We start from the raw sequence: 18,521 nt of genomic DNA, 5'->3' as shown, positions 1-18,521 counted from the left end.
TGTGTGTGCACCCTGCTTCGCTTATCGATGCTCTCGGTGCCGAAGACGTCCACGGAGGCTTGACGGGAGTAGCTGCGAAGCTCTCCATCACTCGCGCACCACTGCTGCGTGAGCGCTTGGGTAATGATCATCGTTTTATTGCGCTCTTTCGTGAAGGCAACGGGGTGGATGAACGCGCGCAGGCAAGCATGATTTGCGTACCGGTGTCAGCGTGGGGCCTTGTCGTCACGCATCCTGCGCGTACGTCCGCTCACGACACACCCCGTGCTTTCCTTATTTGAGAGGTGTCGCAATCTCCTCCACGGCGGATGCCCGCGGCGTCGCTGGCTGAAGAGCGGCGTCAGAGTGAACCCTAGATGCTGTGATTCGAGACGAAAACGCCTGACGAGAAACGGTTGGGGTGGGGGGTGGGGGCGGGGCTCTCCGCCCCGTAGAAGTGGTGACCGGGGAGAAGGAGATGTGGCACCGAACAGGTGGAAGGCGGTACCCCTGCGCTCCTTGGCGGCCTCGTTCTCTTGCCTCGGCACACCAACGCATCGCAGGCTCTGCCTCGGCTTTCATCTCTCTCTCTCGAGGGCATCTTTGGCGTGTCTCCCATATTAGCTGTGCATATCTTACTGTCTCTCCTCTCGCTCTTTTCTGTCCCGATTCTTTGCACCTTTCTCACGGGGCTAACACCGGTGTGCGCACCTACCGCCCTCCGCCTTTACTGGGCTCCACTTGCAGCGCACATACTCGCCCGCACCGACGCGTGTACGCGCCCGCCGTATCTCTGCAATGGACACGCGCGGCCTCCGTCATTTGAAGAGCTACCTCGGCAAGGAGGGTGAACAGCTGGCCAGGGCAAAGCGAGCCAGCGATGTCGTTCCCGTCCTTGCTGCCCGGCAGGCGGCGGCAGCGGCAGCAGCTCGAGCGACAGCTGCCGACGTGACCACTGTTTCGAACACGGTTCCAGCACCGCTCTCGCCCTCCGTCATGAAGTACCTGGGAGGCCGTCTCGCGAGTGGAGCGACGCATAAGCTCTCTCGCACCCAGATGGCTCTGGCGGCCGCCCTCGCAGCACCGGGCGCTCCCTCTACGCGGGGTCACGCGGAGGGTTCAGAGAATGGCGAGACCGCCCTTGCGGTTACTCGTGCGAAGGTGGCTGACATGGCTGCGGCGGTGGACACGCTCGCGGTCTCGGCGCTGGAGCTCGCCGCACGCCGCGCTGCTGAGGACACCGAGGCGCGTAGAAGCACCGCAGAGAGCTCCTCTCTCTTTGTCCTAGTCGACACCAGCAGCGAGGCGGCTGAAGTTGCAGGGCAGCTAGAGGGGCGCTACGGGCTAACTGTCCTCTTGCTTAGGGACGACAACGCCTGCCGCCATCCGACTTTCCCGTCCCCTGCCAGTAGAGCGGGCGTAAGTACGCTAAGGGGCACCACCTCGAAGACGCCGGCGGCCGAACGGCGCAAGACGAAGTCCAACTCGCGGACGGTCGACGAGGTGGCGCCGAAGGACGAGGCCACGGAGAGTACCCCAGCGTTAGCGGGTGCGGTGGTCGTGGTGGTGGCGACGCCTGCAGCGTTCCTCGCAGTGGACCGCCGCAGCGCTATTTGGAAGTTCATTGGCAGCTGCGCACTTCTGCTCCGTCGTGCGCCGACGCACACCGGCTCTCTGCTGCACACGCTTAAGGGCATCAAGGCAGCAGCGTCTTCTTCCCCAACCAAGACCACACCACACGCGCTCAACGCGCAGCGGTGGGCCTGCATCGGCCACGTTCCGGCAATCGCTGTTCTGGCGGCAGAGCAGAAATGGCTGACTGAGCCGGAGCTGGACCTGCTGACAACACTGCGTGTAGAACGCCATGTTGGCAGCGGTGTGGGTGTGGTGAGTAAGTCCACCGAAGCCTCCGTCTCCAGCGCTGTCGCGGCCCTTCGAGCACCAGTGACGGTTCACTACGCTGTGGCGCAGGGAACGCATCGCTTTCAGTTTCTCTTTGGTCTGCTGAAGGGCCTGGCGCCTCACCGCGGCATCGTCGTACACGTCGCCACGCGCGAGTGCGTGGCCTTCCTCTACGACACTCTCTACTCCTTGGTGGGTGAGCTGCCATCACATGTGCAACTGCTGAGTGACTACGAGGGTGCGAGTGCGTACACAAACATGCACACCACCGCTGACCGCCAGCGGCTTTGCGTCGCCTTTGACTCAACGGTCGAGTCGGGCCAAAATGGCAAGACGGCGGCGGTGCTCCTGTCCTGCCACGGACTTGTCCCACGGCGCGGTTCTGTCTTCCTGCAGTACGACGTCATTCCCGACCTCCTCAACTACAACCAATTCATAGCTGAGGTACTGTCGCCCGGTGCAGTTGCGGCCGACGCGGGCAATGATGCCGGAGGCACCGCACCGTCTGCAGCAGCCGAGGTGGCGGTGCGGCGGGAGAGGATGGCTCGCCGGCGCAAGCGCAGTACCTCTCCTACCCCAGCTCCCGTGGCAGCGCGGAGGGTGGGCGCGGACGCTGCGAACTCCGCTGCAGACGCCTCCTCGGGAAGCAAGGCGGCGATCCCTGCAGCGGTGAACTACACACATATTCTGCTCCTCTTTCGTCCGAACGAAGTTGCTGGGGCGCTGCGCCACCTGCGCCGAGACGGGGCCAGCCGCTACCGACTCGAATTTCGCGAGCTCGGCCCTCGGGCAGGTGGTCGCTACTTCCTTATCGGTGAAAAGCTCAAGTCGATGAACAAGAAGCTTTTTCCTGTCCAGAACGCAGCCTACGATGCCTACAAGGCCACCATGCGCACCTACAGCACCATTGGGCCGCGCGATGTGTACGACGAGACGAAGGTGAGCCTGGAGAAGGTTGCGGAGGAGTTCGGCTACACGGAGCTGCCGCTGCTCGACCTCCGCCTGAAGGACACGGTTTTTCGTCCCAAGGAGGACTATTACCGTGCTGCTCGGCAGAAGCAGGATGCGGAACGCCGTGCCTACAAGGCGTTTGTGCAGGGGAACATCGTTGGTGAGTCCCCAGAAGAGCACGTCGCTGACAGTGTCGCGTAATGCATACAGCTGCGTTCTGGGATGTGTCCGTGACGATGTGGTGATGCGGTGCGTGCGGACGTGGTGGTGATGCGGATGCTGCCGTTGAGCGGTGCCGACGACTGGTCAACTGTCCGCTTAAAACTAATAAACACGGCGAATAACGAAGCGAAAGGGAAAAACAACTTTTCGGCACCGTTTCTACCGGTATCGCACAAGCGCGCTCAGGCATACATGCAACGAAGCGTCTTCTCTGTGCTGGTCTCAGCGTGGCTGTACCTGATCGTGTGCCGAGCTTTGCTGCAAGGGTCTGGGCTGTATTTGTTTCTCCACTCAAGTATGCGTATTCGAATCCCACGCGTCGATGGAGGCTCGATGATGTGCTTAGTCGATTGAAGGCTTTTGCCTAGGACTCGTGCCATCCCCAGACACAAAGGCGGCTGCTGAAAGTCGCTCACCATAGCGGCTGTGCATCGCCCCCGCTTTAGTGGCGATGAGTGGCTACCACTCGCCTCTTCGAACACGACCGTTCATCAAGGACGACAGCCCTCATCTCCCCCTCCTCCCGTCGCTGTTTGCTTCTCATGCACCCCCCCCTCCACAGTCGAGCGATTCGATAGCCCACAGAAGAGCGAAGGACACTGCACGTCCTCCCCACTCCCCCCCCCTCACGACGTGCTCGCCGATATACGCCAAGAGGCGGACAAACCCACGTACCCACGCGTATACACACATACGCGGATACACGAACAAATCCATAGCCTGTTGTAGCTTATCGAACCTTCCGTTATTACTGACTCTCTCTCTCTCGTGATCACCTCGTCTTTTTCTCGCGCAGCCTCTTTCATGTACCGCGGTAGGAGATTGTCCAAGATGCCTCAGAAAGAGGCTTCAGAGTCTGCGGCGCATGCACCAGAGCCTGCCTCAGCTCCGAGTGTGCGTCTCACGCCTGCGATTCCCACGCCAAACATTCATGCCGAGACGGTGCAGATGAAAGAGAAGTATACTGCGCCATTTATGCTGTACGATTCTCAGGCGCGGCGCATCGTTGCAAACCGCCAATACGATCGTGCTCTTGTTGCCGAGATGCATCGCGTGCAGAGCATCCTTCTCACACACCTGCGCACCCCGATCCAGGCGCACCTCTCCTACACCCCAAAGGAACTGCTCTACGAGCTGGAGGCTGCGCTGTACCACGTTTGCGCCTCCCTTGCCGTCCAAGACAACGTGTCCTCGCTGCGGCACGTACTCAATGACACCGAGGCAGACCCGCACATGCCGCAGCTAGAGTCCTTTCTCGCTCATCACAACGCACCCGCGAAGACAGTCGTCGCTCTGGCGCATTGTCTCAGCGAGGGTACCTCGCACGACGTCCTTACATCGTTTCTGCAGATGCTTGAGCAGCGGGTGCAGCAGGAGCGGGACCCCGCGGTGGATTTCAAACGCTCTGCGGATGAGCACCGCGCCCTGCTCGCGACCAAGAACAACCTGCAAGACATCGCACAGCTGGTGCGCGATGTGCAGACGGCGTACCGCAGTATCGACACGGCGTCGCAGGCGCTGCGCCGGCAGCCACAGAGCGACCCGACCGAGGTGGACATGCCTCGAAGCCCGGCAGCTAACGCTGTCCCCGCCAGGATAGTCGAGGAGGCGTTCTACAAGGTGCTGCGCTGGGTGGTCGCTGTGGACGCCGATCGACGTGCACTGAAGGCGGCGGCTACAAGCACCGCTGCCGCGACTGAAGCAGAGTCAGCTCCGGTAACGACACCGATGCCCGAGACAGCTGCGACGCCATCGACGGCGAACGTGAAGGCGTTTGCTAGAGTGATCGAGTACGACCCATATACTGGGCATCTAACGCTGGAGCGCGCTGATGTGGCGCAGCGCTGGGGGCTCCTCTTGAACGACAAGGGTCTCCTTGTGGGCGTGGAGAATGAGCTGCGCAACTCTAGCGAGGCTGGAGAACGCCTGTACGACGCCGTCCAGCAGCAGTCTGGCGAGGCTGGCGGCCTAGCCATTTTCGAGGTGAACCGCCGCCGCGTACGCGCCGTCCACCTGAGCAGCGAGGCGGTCGCTTTCAGCCGCGATGACATTATGCGGAAGCTCCGCGCAGGCCTCACGCAACCCACCAAGACACTTTCCCTCACCCTTGAGAGGCGCAAGCAGGCGGACTTGACGGTGCCTCGCGAGGTTCTGTTCGAAGTGTCCTACCAAGGCGGCGAGGGTGGCGTCGGCCAGCGCTGTCTCCTCATGGTGGAGCGCGCGTCGACGTCCATCTCGTGGGGGCTGAAGCTGCAGTATCTGAAGGGCGCAGCCGCTGTTCTCTCTGACTTCGCTCCAAACATGAAGCTCTCCAACGCCGCCAAGAACCTTCTGTTTGACATGCGGGGCCGTCTCCGTGTTTTGAAGGTCAACAACCGCGACATGGCAAGGCTGTCCGTGGAGGAAATGAGGAGTCTCATCTCTGGCTCGCTGTTGCTCACTCTTCATCTGCAGGTGACAGATGCGAAAGGGGACGTGCCGCCTGAGGCCGAGGCGCCGCAGCCCTCGCAGCTGGAGCGGTCTCTCTCCACTGAAGAGGTAGCAGATGCGCAGGGGACGTCAGCGGTGGATGCAGCATCTTCAGAGGCGCAGAAAGAAGCAGCAGCCCTTGCAGAGGCTGAGGCAGCAGCTGATGAGCCGGCAGAGGCGACAAAAATGGTGAGTTTGGTACAAGGCGAAATTGACAATCTGGCCGACTCGATCGCGGATGAGTTTCTGAAGCAGCACAGTCAGGAGGCAACGCTCGAGGCCACAGCATCCGATAAGGCTGATGCGCCTGCTGTGGAGGAGGCTTTCGAGGCGTTGGAGGAGCTGCGCTGCGCCAGGCTCACTACCACGATTGGAGCCCCTGGGGGCGCGGATAATCACAGAGGCGACAGGGACGCTGAAAAAGATGCGAACTTGGAGCAGTTATCGCGGCAGCAGCACTGGGAAGACGACGACGGTATAAAGGACGCCGCATCTGGTTTCGCAGATGAGGAGACGGCTGATCACGCACTCATGGATAGTTTCAAGGATGTTGCTGATGGCGAGGCCGTCCCTAAGGTGGAGGAGGTAGATAATCGCATCACTGAGGGCGAGGAGAACGTGGCGGAGCACGGGGTTGCTGCGCACGTGGATGCTGTTGAGCAGGAAGCGATGGACGGCATCGAGGCGGCTGAAGATGAGGCCGAGGCGGAGCCGTCAAGGAAGATGCGCGGGCGCAAGAAGGCACCTGCCAAAGTGGCGAAGGTGCGTGCGACGAAGGGCGAAAAGAATGCGCGGGGCGGCGGCCGCAGGAAGAAGGGCGGGAAGGCTGCTGCGGCGGACGGGCAAGAGGCAGACGACGACGAGGACGCGTGTGCGCGGGAAGCCGCGGAGGACGACGACAAGCAGCTGGAGAACGTCGAGGATAAAGAGGCCGCTGAGGTGTCGCTAGGCGAAGCCGCGCTCGCAGCGGAGGCAGAGGCGCTTCCGTCCGAGGCTGGTGCAGGCGACGCTACGATCGAGGGTGCGGAGGCGAAGCAGAGGTGTGGTGCCGGTTCAAAGGCGTCTGCCGTTGAAGCAGCGACATCCAAAGAAGACGGAAGAGGTGCAGGCGCCGTAGAGGACACCGGTGCCATAGAGCCAGACAACATCGGCAAGGATTCCGCCTCAGCTCCGGTGGACGTGCCACTCGTCGACCTCCCGCCTACCGCCGCGGAGGTGGCCATCGAACATGGGCTGGAAAACACAATGAAGAAGCAGTCCGCGAAGGCGGACGCCACGGAGGCGGCTCTTGCCGCTGAGGATGAAGTAGACGATGTGCCGCGGATCTCGCTGAACCGACTGCTCGAAGCACAGCCGCTGACCTTCGATAACGATGTCCGGCTCGAGAAGTTCGATGGCTCGACGTTGGAGCTGGAGCGGTCGAGTACGAAGCGCCCGTGGAACATCAAGGTGGCCTTTGCGGGGGACGACATTATTATGACAAAGCTGCCACCCTTTGCTCCGAAGCAGCAGACACATCCATTTCTGCGCTCTCTGCGCGCAGGCCCGCAGGGTGAGGTGAAGTGGGTGGTGGACGGCCTGAATGGGCAGGACCTCTCCGTGATGACCAAGTCCAACAAGACAAAGGCGTTGGACGCTATCAAAGGCTCCACGAAGCTCTCCTTTGTTTTGAGGGCACTTCGAAAGTGACTTGCCAGAGCCCATGAGCGGGGAGGGTTGGTGGCGTGGCGCCACATGTCGCATCTCTCCGCGTGTCGGTGCTGTCGCGGCGAGGGCGGTTTTTCCTCTCCGAGCACGAATGCCATAGAGATGCGAAACGAACATGTTGTGCAGGTGCTTCATAGACGATTTGCTGGCGGTGCGTGTCTGTGTAGGGGAAGGAGCTGTTCAGACACAACTGCTGTCTTTCATACATGTGCGTCTCGATAGTCCTTTGTGATGGGCAGTGACTTGCTCATGTAATAGACGACGCACAATGACTTCATCGTGCGCGTGGCAGCGCAGCAGGGCAGCATTGCCTTGCTGCTAGCCACTTTTTTTTTGTTTTTTTTTTTGCTCGTACATTCTCGCGGGTCTTCTCCGCTGCGGGTCTCCCCATCGCTCGCGTTGCTTGTGGTCACCACCGTAGTGCCTCATTCTATTTTGCTTTGTAATTCTCGTCATGTCATCGATGTCCTCGAAACCCCGCCCCGTAGTGTGTGCTGTGCCATTCTCGGCACACGCGCTGTTTTCCTCCCTTCTTTCGCAATCCTTCTCTCGTTTCGCCGGTGCTTACACCATTCTTCTTCTCATTTCTGCTCGACCGCAGCCACCAAATAGGACAAAGGAGGCACGGCGTGGGAAGGGTGCTGGCGCCGCCGCAGAAACCCGAACACTTCCATACGTGCCTCCCCCCTCCCCCTCCCCCCAAACAACAAAAAACTTGTGTAACCACTTCTATCTGCCAGCTTCCAACGGCGGAAACAAAACAAAAACATAAAGCAAGGAGGTAGCTGGTGGTATCGCCCCGCACGAGGACACCGCAGGAGCATATGCCTTCTGCACAGCAGGCAGCAGGCAGCAGCAGCCACCGACGGACGAAAAAAGGCGGAAGCACAAAAAGATATCTACATTTTCCATAGATGCCGTAGCCTTGTAGTGGCAGTGCATCGCATACAAGGGACATGCGCACCGACTCATAGAGCAAACACATTCTTGCCATCTTCATCACCTCTGCGCATACCAGCGCCTACCGCGGAAGGTGACGCTTTACTCACAGTTTTTCTCTCCGACGCATCGCGCATCCGCTGATTGGCAAATCTTCTGCATCGCCAGCAACTGGCAGCGGAAACGCAAAATAAAGTTGAGCAGCTGCATCTCCGTTTGCCATGCTCTTGCGCAGCCTTCCGCTTTACGCGGTGAGGGTCGTTTCGGCCTCGCTCATCGAGTCGATGCCATCTCGTGGAACGGGCAGGCCCACCACGGGCAGTCATGCGACTCTCACCTTTCACCTCCACCGCCTCCACAACAGCGAGAGTTTCGGCGTGGACTGCAACTTCCAGTCGTTTGATGGCTGTAATGAGGAGTGCTTTGTACGCAGCATGAGCGCCGATCTCGTGGCGTCGTCGGCGGCTCTAAAGAGTGTGCTTGGCGACGGGAAGGCTGCACGCACGAGCTCTGTTCGGGTGACGAGCATCAACGGCATCCCTAGGTTGACGAAGGCTACAGTGCGGGAGCTGTTCGACAGCGGCTGTGACGTGGTCGTGCAGTGCGCCGTGTCTGCCGTTGCCGACAGCCCATCTGATCCTAAGCAGATGGACACTGGTTTAGAAAGAGAAGAGGACGAAGCCGAGGCAATGCGTGCTCCCAAGAAACGTGGGCGAAAGCCAAAGGTGCCAGTGGCGGGTGCTCTCGGTGCTGACGTCACCGAGGTAGTCGGCACGTCATCCAAGAATGCCGTGAAGAGGCGAGGGCGGCGCGCCCGTGGTCTATCGCTGCAGAAACCCAAAGTGAGCAAAAAGCGGCTACGGTACTCCGGCGCTCGCTCGGCAGTGAAGCAGATGACCAGCAAAGACACGGACTTGTCTGTCGACGATAGCGCGGCGGACGATATCAACGCAGCCGCACTGGAGACGCTGCAAAAGCTTGCGCCGGTAACGCCTGTGCGGACACGCGGTCGGCGATCAACGAAACGCGAAGCACTGCTTGATGCGAAATGGCGGAGCACGGCAACCGGGGAAACCTCAGACGACGTTTGGTTTACGCATGCGGAGGCAACGCCAGCGGTGGGCGGAGGGACTGACGAGGCTCGCCCCGAGGATGCTGCAGTGCCGACTCGGAGGCGGCGAGGGCGTCCAGCCAAAGTGGCCGTCGTCGACGCTCCCACGGAAGTTGAGACAGAGGGGGCAGCGAAGCGTGGGCGGCGTCGGTCGGCTAGCCGCACCTTTGAACCAGAGAAGGCGAAGAAAACCTCCGGGCGGCGTGGGCGACCCCGCAAGATGGACAAGGCTGTAGAAGTGCTGGACACAACGCAGGCGGCAGAGGCCAGCTCAAAGGAGAAACCCGCAGAGCAATCCGAGGCTGCAGATGCTGAGCTGGAGTTTTGATAGGCAGAGTGAGATCGTCGCTGAATGACATGTCCTAGTGATCTGCGCGGTGGCCTCTCTCTCTCTCTCTCTTTGGGCTTTGGAAAAGGGCATCCATGCCGCGGCGGGACCATCATCTTCACAGACTTGTGCGGGGCTCAGCGCGACACACGTGTGGGAGTCGCAACCGAATAAGCTCTTTTTTTGCGTTTGCCCCTCGTGCGAGTGGCAGGGGTGGGGTGTCTCGTATCGGCTTCACCATTTGTCAGTTGCTCTTCCACGCGAAATGCTGTTCACGAAGGCGCGTGCGCTCCTCCTCAGATCTCGGCCTGCACTGCATGCGCAGGGACGCAACTGCATCGATCGTCTCTTCGTTTCTTTGTATTGCTTCACCGTGTCGCTTCACCTCTTCGGGGTTCATCTTTCCAGTCAGCAACATCGTTGGAGTGTTTTGTATTACCTGTCGCGCCCGCGTCGTGCGGAGAAGCTTTTCTGCACCAACTTGAGCGTCGTTCTGTGTACTGTACGTTGTGCTGTGTCGAGTACCAGTGGGCGCCTTCGAGCAACACCCAAGGACAAGATGGGCTCGGCTCATCTGTAGAATCTGCTCTCTCTCTCTCTCTCTCTCGATCCCCCCTTAACGCCCCACCACTGATCTCCTTCGCTGGCTTCTGAAAGCGTCATCGCTGCCCTTCTCGCTACGTTTCTACACATCTGCATTGCGAGCTCACGCGGCTCATCACAGCTGAGGAGCGTGTATCTCTCCATTTCCGTCGCTTGCTTTGCGTCTTCCGCAGCCCTTCTCCGCGTACCAGACCCTGCCCCCTCGATCGCTCCTCGTCCTCGTCCTCGTCTACGACGACCGCTAGAGGCGTATTGCATACGCGTACGTTCTCAGCGCCTCCGTCGTGCGCGATCGCACCCCCTCCCTCGATCTCCTTCCCGATTAGCACTTTCCTCCTGAACGGTGCTCTGTGCATCTCTTGCAAACATGAGTAGCACCACGCTAACCGAAGCGCTGAATCGCCTGAGCAGCTGCAAGGAGCCGGCGGATCTCATCTACAGCAGGGATGCTGCACGTCTGCTGGGCAGTGCAGCTCTGCCACAAAGCGCGGCGCCGACTGTTTTACCACCACACGGGACCAGCCCTGTAGATGACTACTCGGTGCTTCTCGCTCGCAGGATAGGTACGATGGTGGCACGCCTCGACGAGCTCTCGAGCCCCACCTCTCAGGTTATCCTCACCCCACGAATGATGCTATGTGAGTTGATGGACATTGTGCGTCAAGCCCTTTACGATTCCCTCCCAGCGGATATGCAGAACGCCTCGCCGACTGACAAGGCGGCGGTGGTGAAGCAGTTTAACTCGTACGCCTCCTCGCGGCAAGTGCCGATCGACTCTGCTGTTGAGGGACTCTACGCGGTTTCCTACGTGAGCGTGAAGCTGCGCATCGAGCTGGTGGCGCTGCAGCTGCAGCGTCGCATTCAGGAGGAACTCGCCAAGAAGCACACGAAGACCTCCGCGGCGAGTGTCGCGGCTCTTGTCGTAACACAAACGCTTTTGGAAGACTTTGTGGCGGTGTACAATAACATCATGCTCACCGTGCCTATCATCAAGGCGGCAGTCCGCGAGAGTAACGCCGAGGAGGCAGCGCGGCGGCTGGCACCCGTCTACCCGCAGTACTACTACCAGCTCTGCGATTGGGCGCTCGTCCTCGAGTCGACCGTGAGCTCGCCGCCGATGTCCTACACGCAGGTGACGCGGGTGAAGATCAACGAGCAGGATGGCACCGCTGTCGTTGACTTGCACCGGCCTACGCCAGAGACGCCGTGGGGGTTGTTGCTCAACGAGCAGGGCGCGCTGGTGGACATCGACGTGAGCCTGCGCGTCTTTGAGAAAGCGAGGAAGCTGCACGACCTGCTCCAGTCCACCCCGCAAGGTGCCTCCATCGTGATGATTAAGGGTCGGTCGGTGGAACCTGTGGCGCACGGCGATTACGCGGCCTACACGCGGCATCTGCTGCAGACCTTACAGTCAGCGACGGAGGGACGCAAGAACGTGCAGCTGGTGCTCAAGTCTAGCTCGTTTAAGGCAGAAGCCCGCTCGCTGCCGACGGAAGTGGCCTTTCTCGCTCCACCACAGGGCGGTGAAGGCACCCCTGGCCAGCGCGTGACGCTGGTTATGCACCGGCAGAGCACCGCAGCGGAATGGGGCTTCACGGTCGACGAGCAACTTTACTGGCGCGCGCCCTCAACGCACATTCTGTCAAGGCCGGCGAAGGAGTTCGTGCACGAGTATGGCATGCAGCTACGACTGCTGGCAGTGAACGGCGTTGAGGCGCTGCACATGACGCAGGTGCAGCTCCTGATAGAGGCAGCCGAGACTGTCGTGTTGGAGCTGCTCGTGATGCCCAAGTCCGCACAAGATCGCCTACCTGCCTCACGCAGCACCACAACGACGACGCCTGTCGCGGCTACAACGCTCAGCAGAGAGATGCTATCGGCAGAAGCCGCGGAGCCACGTGATACGATAAGTGGCGATGACCTTGACAGAGGCCGCGTGGAGGCGGCAGTTAGCAAATTCTTGCAGCAGCGTGCCGCCGCTTCCACTGCAGCCGCCGTCTCAAGTGCGGTTGACCCGCCGATAGCGATGGAGACACCCCTGGTAGAGTCTGCTACTATACCACCATCGCCGGCCGCCGCGGCCGCAGTGATTGCGGCGGAGGGCGCCAAGAAGGGGAAGAAGCGTGGAAGAAAACCGAAAGCCCCAAAGCAGCAGCTGGCGGAATCTACTGTATCTCAAACGGCAGCAGTTTCGCGATCCGTGGCGGACGCCGAGCCCACGGCTGTGCCCTCGGCGGAGGCCATCATACAAGATAGAGATGGGATAGAGGCTGAAAAGGCAGCGAGCGACGCGAGTGAGCCACCAGGTGCTCGCCCGCAAAAACCGGAGGGAGAACCTGTGGAGCCGTGCACGTTCGACAACCAGGTCAAGCTCACTCACCTTTCCGAGGATGAGATGGTGCTGGAGCGGCCCTCCGTGGACACGCCGTGGGGACTGCCGATTGGTCGCCTGACGGACCCGTCCAAGGCGCCGCAACAGCTGCCTCTGCGCTTGATGAGTCTGCCAAGCAGTCGCAAGGCAAGGGTGCGTCAGCATCCCTTCTTCAGAAACTTCAGGAAGGAGCCCACCACGTGGTACATCGCCGCGGTAAACGGCACGTCAGCGTCGGAAGCCGAGGCGACGCTGAAGCATATTAGCCAGCTCACTCGCATGACACTGCGTTTTCTTCGAAAGTAGACACGCAGAGACATCGGTAGTCTTCTGCTTTGTGCACTCTCCTCGCCGGTTACGCAGGGACTGTGCAGGTTTGGTGCTGTGCGACTGCGGACGTGTTTGAATTGCGAAGGCGTGCACCACCAGATGTATCGGTGGGATTCCGCGCATGCTCACTCGCTTACGCGCTCTCCCTCTCGGGCCTGGTGCCTTTCTCGCGACGCCATGCGTCCTCTTTTTCGAGTGTTGCGGCCATCACTTGTGACCATGTGCCGAGCACTGTTACGTCTCCATAGATGCCGCAACGTGCGAGGGCTGTCGTTTTTTTTTTGTATCGTCGTCCGGTTGCCTCCCACAATAGAAGTGCTTCTCAAGTCTTGTCCTCAGACGCCGACGAGCTGTGACGCAGCGCTCCGCGTGTTGTGCTTCGCTGTGCGCCTCGTTCTCTTGTGCCGGGCCTTGGTTGTACCTGCCTCCCTTTTTTCGTTCTATTTTTCGTTTTGGTGACGAGTAGGGAGGCACGTCGCGATGCGACGTCGTATTCGTTGTCACGCGTCTTGCTGTGCTTGGATGCGTGACTGGGTGTGCACGCCTTGTTTTCGTGGGGGCCGCGCGCGCTTTAGAGAGGTTGTCCTTGTCGGATGCTTTACCGAAGCAGACAAGGAGAAGAGGAAAAAAAAAGTGGAAGAGAGAAGCCTTTCTCCTGGAGGTGTATCAAGGGAGCCTTGTTGCAGAGCGCAGTGCGGCAGCCCATGTACTATCAGACGGCAGGTCTGTGCTGCGGTCAGCCCGTCTTTGCCCCCCTCCCCTCCCCCTTCCCCTCCGTGTTCCGAAAAAAAAAACGAGATGGGCCGAAGGTACGCCTTTCCTTCATCGTGTGTTTTGCTGTTCTGAGGGCGGGGCGGGGGGGGGGGGGCTGCACGCGTGGCGCAGAGACACATGTCGGTTAGGCACGTGCTGAGCTGCCTCACAAAAAAATGCGCGGCGCACCTGATGTGCTTTCGCCCCCTCACCGTCTCCGCATGGCGAGCTTTTGCACTCCATTCTGCCGTCCCATTTCTGGCCTTCTCATTTCCATTCCCACTTTGCACGAAGGACCGCAGTGCCGAGGCAGAGCCGGAGGACAACGCTGAGGTGTCACGACTGCGTGCCTCCTTTGTGTGCGACGGCATGGTGCTGAGTAGGGGGTGGCTACCGTTGCCCGAGCAGACAGCAGCGAACTTTGCTGAAAATGTCTTCATGCGACTTGGGCACCGTATTCGTTTTTAAGCACTTGATTCGACGCTAAGATGCAACCGAGCAAGGTACACTTCTGTACCGCCTCAGTGCGTCCGTGGGTGTCGGAGTATCTGGCACGCATGGGCGTTGCCCCCGCGAACACCGCTTCTGCGCGCCCACACAGGGACTCAGCGCTCAAGGCGCAGCAAGCTGATCGCGCGGAAAGCGAGCTAGTTGCAGCACCGGAGCAATACAGAGAGGCGCGCAGGCAGCTCCTAGGGGCGCTTCACGTGCAACCGTTTTCGTACGCAAACGTGGTTGCACGTGCACGCGGCCTCTCTCAGACGCAACCCGAAGACACCTTTGCCCTCCGTGGGCTTTGCAGCACTGACTACGACTCCCTTGATGAGAACTGCATGCTCGAACCTGCTGCACGACAGTCGGCGGGTTGCACAGGTGAGGCCGACGCGCCGCCCTCAGCGCCTGCGTCTGCCGATGCGGTATCGGCTGATGCCGGTCCTGCCCAGGCATTGTCTTCGCCTGCCACTTGTGTTGCTTCCGCTGCTGGTGCCCCGGCAGCGGCGGTGGCACGTTGGCCGACGGTGTCGCAGATGACGAGGGCAATAGAGCGCCGCATCATGGACCACCGGCGTCTGTGGCGTGCTGCCAACCGGCTGGCCAGCGACCGCTTGGGGTCAGGTGAAATGTGTTGTGCTTTGACCTCTCCCACGAGCACAGCACAGTCGCCGTCTACTTCGTTCTTCTTCGGGAGCTCGCTTCCGTTTCTGCTCGCGACGATACCGCACACGCTCATCTCTGCAATCGCCGAGCATGCCATCCTTCACGCTTGGTACGGCGGACCACACGTCTACCCCGATGCCAAATTGCCTTGCCCCACTGCCACCTTTGTCTTCAAAGACAGCCCCCTACTGCGTGTGGATGACGTGACAAGCCTCCAGTGGGACCGCGCGCAGGCGGCAAACTTTCTCGTCGCTGTTCTGCGGCAGCCCGCGGTTCAGAAGGAGCTGCGCCAGCGCCTGTGGAGCGCCGTGCAGAACTGCCACCGCGGTGTTCTCCGAAAGCTCGAGTCGCTTGCAGTGCAGAAGGACGTGGAGGGAGCCTCCAAGGAGGCCGCTGCTGATCGCCTCATTCTGCTTGACCAGGAGCCAGGCATGCCTTCACCGCCTTCGTTGTCTCTCCGTGAGGTGCGAGACGACTTGTTTAGCTTCGATGAGCTCCTGTACTTCGTGCGCGTCTCCCCCTCAACGTCGTCGACCTCTCGCCAGCAGCGAGTAGAATGTGAGTCTCTTCGGTCGACGCATCTCTTCCGCTTCGTCACGAGTCGCGCTGACGTTGCAGCGGCGCTCAGAGATCGGCCGCGTTCGAACGTCTCTGACTTGCTTTTCTGCGTTTCACTGCGGAACGGGGACACGAGCGCAAAGGCGAGCTCGGCGCCGGTGTCGCTCTCCACGCGAGACAAGCTGTGGCTGCTCTTGAGTGAGATGGTGCGGCTGCGGTACCTCGTTGCATACCTGTTGAACTTTGAAGTAATGCTTCACCGCGTGCGCAACAGCACCAGGCATTCGCAGCGCGGGCAATCAACATCAAAGGAAGTGGACAGTGCTGGTTTCCCGGGTAACAGTAGCTCCGAGCAGGCGGATGCGCAGGATGCAGAGAACGCCAAGTGCATTGCAGCTGTCTTCCGCTTCCTCGACATCCGGCTACACACACGGTTGGCCGTTAGCCCGCACCACCGCCGCTTCTTGCGTCATGCGCGGGTGCGTCACTGTGAACGGTCCGCGACTCCAGAACCGCCAGACCGGGCGACCGCCGCCCATGAGGCCACCGATGCCGACACGAGTGTCAGACACGAGGCCCGACGATACGCAACGGTCCAGGAGTTATTCAGCGCCTTCTCGAAGGCTCTCGAAGAATCGACGACGCCACCGTCGCAACTGCCGGCCACCGTCGCATCTTTCACGTCGTTGGCAAAAAGTCCCGGCGAAGGGCAAGGGGCCGCAGAAAACGGCATAGAAGCGATGAGCAAGAGGCCAGACCACATGCGTGGCAGGAGTGCTCGACAGAACGTAGTACAAGCAAGAGCAACCTCAGACGGACCATCGTCACTTTCCGACACAGACGACGAATTCCTCAAGGCCATTGTGTCGGCAACGCGTCAGGATCAGCCACCGGATTCGACCGTGCAAAGCACCCCAATGAGAGCCACCCACCGCGGCGGTGTGAAGTCTCCGTCTGCTAACCCCGGCGAGCTTCCGTGCAGCCGCGGCCTACCGGGCAGGCGCTGCCTCACTGCTGAGAGGTCAACGACATGTCTCCCGCAATCGAGGCGAGCCGCCGAAGATCCGCATCCGTTTGTGGACGTTGTGTTTGAACGCAAGAGCAACAGGTCCAAGTGGCCCTTTCAGGCACTACGGGCTCGCACGAACGCATCCAACTTCAAGGTTCGCTTTGGCGGCTCTCACGACGCCAGCAGCCATGCAGCTGTGATTTGTTTCCAGCTTTCATGCACACGGGAAGAGAGGGAAAAGGCGGAAATTGCACCGCTATCGGGAAAGTCGGCTGCGGACTTGCTGCAGCAGTATCCGTACGTGACGCACGTGAACGGTATCTCTGCCAGAAAGGTGGAGCTTGTGGTACGGCTTTTTCGCTCCGCTCATGTGCTGAAGCTGCGACTCGCCAGGAGACCGCCGGACCGGTGAAACGATGCAGCTCTGTGGTAAAAGGTGGCGCATTGCGAACGGCTGCATATCTGTCCCGGCCTCGATTGGATGCTCGCGTGGAGCTCGTTGTAGGGCGATGCTGGACAACGTGCACTCTGCACATGACTAAGCTGCTCATTTTTACTGAACGAAATGCCCCCTCCCCTGTTTGAAGCTCAAAGCCACCCGAAGCGACATGCAAACGACACCCCCCTGTCTCCTCGGTCAGCCTCTCCACTCACACGAAGGCCGAGTTCTCGTCTTCTGTCAGCCCATTGCAAGGGAGAGCTCTGGCCGTGTCTTTGCACGACGCTAGATGGCGCCTGTATGCGATCTACCCGCTCCTCGAAAACAACACGACAACGTCGCGGCTCTGTTGCTTGCCCTCTTCTCCTTTGCCTATACATCATCCTGCTTTTGTCTCTCGGTGGGTGGTGTGTTTCCGCTTTTCGCAGATTCAGCTGCGCCCCCCTCCCCCCTCCCTCCTCTTCCCTCACCGTATTTCGCCTGTTGTTTTTACTCTTCAAGGATTTCACACTCGCTAGCGTCGCACTTCGTGTGTTGCTCTCCAGCCCACACTGTCCGATCTGTCCTACGCCTTTTCAACGAAGCCATGTCGGCGATGCAGCTGCTGATTGTTGCCCTGGCCGCGTGCCTGTCGGTGGCGGCGGCAAAGTCCAAGGAGGAGTTCCCGCTTGTGTGGGTGTGCCTCGGCATCACGGTGGTTGGCGTGATTGCGGCACTGTACGTTGCGTACAAGCGCCCTGATGAGCTTCACCTGCCCGGGTCCGTGGTGATGACGGCGGTGGAAAGCGACCCCGGCAACGGCAAGAGCGCCGCGGAACCCATTTAGCGTAGGGATGCTGTGTGGGCGTGTACCCGCATGTGTGTGTGTGTGTTTAGTGTCTTGTATCTTGTACTTTCTGCACTGTGCTTTGCCTTTTTCTTCCCTTTCTTCGAGCAGAGGACCTCTTCCGTAACGATCTGCGCTCTCTCTTCTCCTTGTTTTTTTCTTTTCTCTCGTTGTTGTACCGCTGCATCCTCACCCTGTCCTCCCTACAGCATCCGAAGGCGTGGTGGGGGTGGTGGAGCTTCACGTGAGTCGCCCCGACGATGCCCCCGCCCCGTTACCCGCTGGAGAGCACGAAAGCGACGCAGCGTGCGCACGAAACACGATCAAAAACGGAAAGAGAGAGAGAGAGAGGGAGAGAGAGAGAGAAGACTCTCGCTGACGTTGGCGGGGCGAACGCCATGCCATCCAAGATGTAAAAAATACGCTGAAAACGAAAAATGCTCGCATGGCTGACGCTTGTCGCTGTGACGGGTGCTCCTCTCTCTCACCTGTGATCGGGTGCCTGTACCGTGTGCGCTTAGCGTGTGTGTTCGTGTGGCCACCCGTACCCCCCGCCCGCACACCTGGACAACAACACACACGCGCGCAGCAGGGATTGATGGCACGATAAACGTAACAAAAGCAACAGTGGGGGTACAGGTAGAGCTGAGGGACGCGCATGTGAGTCTCTCTCTCTCTGAAGTTGGCTCCATCTCACTAAAGCTTCTCTCGCTCACGGCCTTTCAGCCAGCACCTTCACGCTCGCTTCATTGTCCGTGATGCACTCTTGTAGCGGTAAACCTCCGTGCAGGGCTCTTGTTGTAGGCGGGTTCGCCTGCGCCGAAGGAGCAAGTCCTAAGAGAAAGTGTGTTGCACATCTGATACCT

General features: G+C 60.0%; 5 protein-coding genes across 5 annotated transcripts; all 5 read left to right on the top strand.

The window, feature by feature from the left end:
• Positions 1 to 777: 777 nt before the first annotated feature.
• Positions 778 to 3,033, top strand: LMJF_31_1010 (conserved hypothetical protein; the record flags this gene model as incomplete). Its single annotated transcript, XM_001685034.1, has 1 exon — positions 778 to 3,033. One exon carries the CDS (start codon positions 778 to 780, stop codon positions 3,031 to 3,033), a length of 2,256 nt encoding a protein of 751 aa, XP_001685086.1.
• Positions 3,034 to 3,858: 825 nt separating this feature from the next.
• Positions 3,859 to 7,212, top strand: LMJF_31_1000 (conserved hypothetical protein; the record flags this gene model as incomplete). The annotated part of the gene is made up of 1 exon (XM_001685033.1): positions 3,859 to 7,212. The coding sequence occupies one exon, from the start codon at positions 3,859 to 3,861 to the stop codon at positions 7,210 to 7,212; it is 3,354 nt and encodes a 1,117-aa protein (XP_001685085.1).
• Positions 7,213 to 8,390: 1,178 nt separating this feature from the next.
• LMJF_31_0990 (hypothetical protein) lies at positions 8,391 to 9,608 on the top strand (the record flags this gene model as incomplete). Its single annotated transcript, XM_001685032.1, has 1 exon — positions 8,391 to 9,608. One exon carries the CDS (start codon positions 8,391 to 8,393, stop codon positions 9,606 to 9,608), a length of 1,218 nt encoding a protein of 405 aa, XP_001685084.1.
• Positions 9,609 to 10,578: 970 nt separating this feature from the next.
• LMJF_31_0980 (conserved hypothetical protein) lies at positions 10,579 to 12,888 on the top strand (the record flags this gene model as incomplete). The annotated part of the gene is made up of 1 exon (XM_001685031.1): positions 10,579 to 12,888. The coding sequence occupies one exon, from the start codon at positions 10,579 to 10,581 to the stop codon at positions 12,886 to 12,888; it is 2,310 nt and encodes a 769-aa protein (XP_001685083.1).
• A 1,265-nt stretch (positions 12,889 to 14,153) lies between these two features.
• LMJF_31_0970 (conserved hypothetical protein) lies at positions 14,154 to 16,802 on the top strand (the record flags this gene model as incomplete). The annotated part of the gene is made up of 1 exon (XM_001685030.1): positions 14,154 to 16,802. One exon carries the CDS (start codon positions 14,154 to 14,156, stop codon positions 16,800 to 16,802), a length of 2,649 nt encoding a protein of 882 aa, XP_001685082.1.
• Between the last annotated feature and the right edge of the window lie 1,719 nt (positions 16,803 to 18,521).

This window comes from Leishmania major, chromosome 31 (genome assembly GCF_000002725.2).
Source record: "Leishmania major strain Friedlin complete genome, chromosome 31".
Classification (NCBI taxonomy): Eukaryota; Euglenozoa; class Kinetoplastea; order Trypanosomatida; family Trypanosomatidae; genus Leishmania; species Leishmania major.
The sequence above is the reverse complement of the archived record's forward strand: the minus strand, read 5'-3'. Positions and strand labels throughout refer to the sequence as shown.